The sequence below is a fragment of the Nicotiana attenuata genome, chromosome 6 (assembly GCF_001879085.1).
Source record: "Nicotiana attenuata strain UT chromosome 6, NIATTr2, whole genome shotgun sequence".
Lineage (NCBI taxonomy): Eukaryota > Viridiplantae > Streptophyta > Magnoliopsida > Solanales > Solanaceae > Nicotiana > Nicotiana attenuata.
Window position 1 is genome coordinate 88,159,431 of NC_031994.1, and position 4,894 is coordinate 88,164,324.

The 4,894-nt window shown below is 36.0% G+C and overlaps 1 protein-coding gene across 1 annotated transcript; it reads left to right on the forward strand.

The window, feature by feature from the left end:
- On the forward strand, positions 269–2,543 carry LOC109227395 (eukaryotic translation initiation factor 5A-1). Its single transcript, XM_019392537.1, has 5 exons — positions 269–516; positions 1,418–1,540; positions 1,633–1,689; positions 1,775–1,849; positions 2,178–2,543. The coding sequence occupies exons 1-5, from the start codon at positions 394–396 to the stop codon at positions 2,277–2,279; spliced, it is 480 nt and encodes a 159-aa protein (XP_019248082.1). The 5' UTR covers positions 269–393; the 3' UTR covers positions 2,280–2,543.

A 4,894-nucleotide genomic window follows, 5' to 3' on the forward strand; every position in this document is an offset into this window, starting at 1 on the left:
TTATTAATCTATTATATGATTAAGTTATAAACTAAAGTAAAAATATGTTTTATTTAACTATAATTTAGCTAACCGATAAAAATATATGTAAAACATATGTTGTATATTTATTAATTTGATGTACAGGTGCGGATAATATTTTTAGTTCAGAATTTGGAAAGAAAAATTAACAAGGTGGTGAATGAAGAATCGGAAAGAGTGATGGGGTCACGTGACAGACGGTGAAAAAAGGATAAGGATGGGAAATTAAAATCCAAAATTCTCACCGTTAGACTGCGTCACTTGAACGCATCGTTCGAAACTCTAAGACTAGAAAAGCAAGCCCTCACTCCTCAGTAAAGCTAAATTTAGGATCCTCCTCTCCTTAAACAAGAATAGTAGATCAAATCAACCATGTCGGACGAAGAGCACCACTTTGAATCAAAGGCCGACGCCGGAGCCTCAAAGACATATCCTCAACAAGCTGGTACTATTCGTAAGAATGGTCATATCGTCATCAAAAACCGCCCTTGCAAGGTCTCTTTTTTTCCCACTCTCTTCTCTCTTTTTTTGTTTTTTCTGTTCAGTTTTTTGGATATGGATCCTAGTTACTATTAGCTTGTTACGTATTATTTATTTTCTGTTATTGTGATTTTAAGATAGAGAAGAAAGATTTGATTTTTTTTTTCCGGTTTACCGAGAATCTGAATGATATACTGGAAGTCGCTATTGCTTTTATTTCGGGTCTGGCTTTATTCTATTTATCGATTGGATATAACAGGGTTTCTATTCTGTCAATATTTGATCTTCATGAAATTTGTTTTCCTTTTAGTACTCCGCACAATTCATTCATGTGTTAAAATCTAGTGAGAATGACAAGGTTGATATGGTCTGACTACTGTATTTCCTTTCTGTTCTCAATTAACGGCTGAACAATTGCCTGAATTGATCTATATATTGCTATATATGTATATTAACAAAATCCGATTTAGGGATTTATGGTGTCAAGTGAACCGTTGTTTTTTGCTCCAGCTAGTTGCACATTTAAAAAGAATCTCGAATGTGTATGTAATAAGATCACACCCTTTTTACAAAGATAAATAATAAGATAACACTTATTCTGAACTCACTGACTCTAGATTCTACATTCGTTTGTGTACATACATGAAAAGAACAAAAAAGGCTATATATTTGAATCTAAATATATCTCCCATTATTTACCGAGTTTGAACCGTGCGTTCTCGGGGATTTCTGGGTTATCAAAAATATATGTAACAGCCAAAGTGGTAGTATTATAAGTTTTGGAGATCCAATCTGGTTTTAAGCTTTGATCATGGTTTGATATGCCTTCCTTTTTTCCCTATTCTTAGTCATGCTGTATATTCCCTGTTTGGTTCGGCTTGTGAATGCTGATAGGGTGTTGGATTTGTTGTTGAAGGTAGTTGAAGTTTCCACTTCCAAGACAGGCAAGCACGGTCATGCTAAATGCCATTTTGTGGCGATTGACATTTTCACTGGAAAGAAGCTTGAAGATATTGTTCCCTCTTCTCACAATTGTGATGTAAATAACTGTCTCTGGACATAGCATTTCCCTTGCTGCTTTCTTCTTGTTCTTCTACATAATTTTTACTAATCAACATATTTCCTTTGCAGGTTCCTCATGTGAATAGGACGGACTATCAGCTTATTGATATCTCTGAGGATGGATTTGTATGTATTTTGTTGTCACTTTTACCTTTTTTGTTATTTGATCTCCTTGTTGATGACGACCGTTTCGCTTGTAATATTGTTTCAGGTTAGTCTGTTGACTGAAAATGGTAACACCAAGGATGACTTGAGGCTCCCAACTGACGATAATCTTCTGTCCCTGGTAAGCAGAATTACAGTTTCTGTTTTGGACATCAATGTTACGTTTGCTATCTATTTTTATGTTCGTGAACGCAAAAATTTGAAGTGTACTTGGACACAAGCTATCGTTAGTGAAAAAGTAACATGTATTGATAAGGGCATGGTTAGGAGTAGCCTCTAAATTTAGATTCCATGAGGCGTTAGCAGATGGTTTCCTTTATTTTCCTTGATTATTTCATGAGCAGTTGATTCCTTTAATGCAAAGATGTAAAATTTGTGCCACAAGTTTGTGTCTTTGCCAGACACTCTTCTGTTAAAATTAATGATTGTTTTATAAATGATGAGCACAGATCAAAGATGGTTTTGCCGAGGGGAAGGACCTGGTTCTGTCAGTGATGTCTGCCATGGGAGAGGAGCAGATTTGTGGTATCAAGGACGTTGGCCCCAAGTAGCTGCAGGAGGTGGTGGTGTATGTTACAAAGTTTCAAAAAAAGCTGTATCAAAGCTATGTAGAAGTACCAAAACTTCTTTACTTTTTGTTATTCCAGATAACTGTTATTCAACCATATGCTATGACTGGATTCTTGTATCCACTACGTGTTTCCTGTTTTCTGATATTGCTACCTGTTAGTCTTGTCTGCGTGAAAAGCTCTGTTTCTGCATTCTAAAGATAGATTTCTGGTTTGAGATGCATGCGCCCTTTCCCTTGTTTCGTATTCCTAACTCTTGTAGATGTAATGTTGGTGATAAGTTGAATTAAGTTATAAGCATCTGATCCTGGTGTGGCAATAGATGTATCTGTTCTGTCCTCTCCTCTTCGTAATGCAATTTCATCTCCAACTTGAGCAATTGAAGATTGCCCAGCTTTGCAGTTGTTTTGCCTTTTCCAAAGACTCCATTTTCGTTTTAGCAGTTTGTTCTATAGTAGAGGTAGCAGTCTTATTAGGTGAAAGATTGATATCAGCCCATCTACACAGTTAGAGTGTATAATTTCATCTTGATTTGGTTCACAAAACGAGCGCATGTATTAAATTAAATATTAAATGGAGGGGTAATTAAAACGTGACAAAAGAATAGATTGCGTCTTCAACTAAGTATAATTTGAGAGAATGTTATGTGAAAAGTAAATGAGAGCTGTGAATGTGAACTTTAGATGTTGCTGCTAAATTATGAGCGACTTTTTCCAGTAGGAATGGAACACAAATTGGTAATCTCTCCTCTATTAACTGTATCAGCATTGAGAGGGATTTTTTTTCCTTTTCCCTCTGGTCAGTGGTCAGGCATCGTTTGGCCAATGCAAGGTTATTGAAATGCCTGCATTTGGTGTATTCTGTACCCTCTAGTCTGCACGCAGGGCCAGGGTTGTAATGGGAGAAATTCAAAAATAGCCAGATTTACAAGTAATCGTTCAAAAATAGCCCAGTTTCAAAAGTAATCGAAATTTAGCCACTTTTCACTGAGCGAACTGTTCAAAACCCGGAAAATACGCCAGTATATAATGCTGGAGTTCCAGCATAAGTATACTTGAACTCCAGCATATTATACTGGAGTTCCAGGATAAGTATGGTGGTTCCAGCATAAGTACACTAGAACTCCAGCATAATATACTGGAGTTCCAGCAAAGTATAATGGTCCAGTATAATATGCTGGAAGTTTATACACAAGTGCTCGAATCTCCAGTATATTATGCTGAAACTTTCCGTGTGTTGGAGTTCCAGCATAATATGCTGGAAGTTCATACACAGGTGCACCGAACTCCAGTATATTATGCTGGACCGATCTCCGTTGCAGCAAAATAGTGGCTATCTTTCATTGACTTGGTAAAAGCTGACTATTTTTGAATGACCAGTCCGAAAACTGGCTAGACCGTACTATTTTAACGGTTGTAATGTGCCAGGGCGCTATCCTGGACTTTGGCGAAAGAATGCGATAAGGAGGATTTGGGCCATGCAGAAAAGGAACTTGAAGTGGAACTATAAACCAATGCCGTTGTGGAACAATTATAGAACAGTTGAAGTATCGGCCAGGCCGAAAAGGAAGGAGCTTGATGTAGTGTGTGTTTGGTAAGATGGAATTCATTCTACACTGAAAATGATTCAGGAAAAAGATTTCTTGAAAAGTATTTGGTTAGTGAGTCAAAAATTCATTTTTTACAACAAATATATATTAAACGTTAATAATAACACTACAATTGATTAAACTATTGAGTGACTAGAGATTAACAAATTATGTCTAAGTATTAATTGAAACAAGTAATTTGAAGTTAAGATAGTTGCAAGGAAAGTGGCTTCCTCCCAAAAGTGAGGGAAGCTGTTTTACTCCTATTGCAGAAAAATGTTTTTCATATAAAATAATTGTAATCGTGCCGAACATCAGAAGATGATTCTTTTTATCAAAACGAATTAATTCCTCCAAGGATAGAACAGATAACTATTCTATAAAAGTGATGCTGTCGAACTTAAATTGCAGAGTAAATCACAAGCAAACTCTATTTTGCTTGTGAGAAAATATTATGCATTAAAAGAGTGCAAAGTTATCATTTTAAAATCCGAGGCACGGCAATGAATAGGAAAGTGAAGAGGTACAATCCAAAAGATGTTCTTTTCGTTCACACCTAAAAAGAACAAACAAAAATCTATTTACATTAAATTGGCAGTCTAGGGGATTGTCATCCTCCAATGCCGTTGTGGAACTGTTGTTGAAATATTGGGCAAAGACAAGTCAAATTAAAAAGACCGGGTTGCACCACGCATATGCTGAAGATTTCCTTGTAGCAGTAAAATGAAGACAAGATTTGGGCTGATATATTAAACAATTTCCCTAATTCAATTTTTCTTTTCAAAATGGCATTATAGTTTGTTTATTTCCTTTCTGTCAGTGTGTGTCTAAATTATAAGTTTGTTTGGTTGACTTGAATAATGTAATGGGGGGAGAAATTCAAAAATAGTCAAATTTACCACTGGTCGTTGAAAAATAGCCAAGTTTCAAAAGTCATCGAAATTTAGCCACTTTAAATATGAGCGAAAACACTGTTCAAAATCCGGAAAAATACGCCCGCAAATTTTAC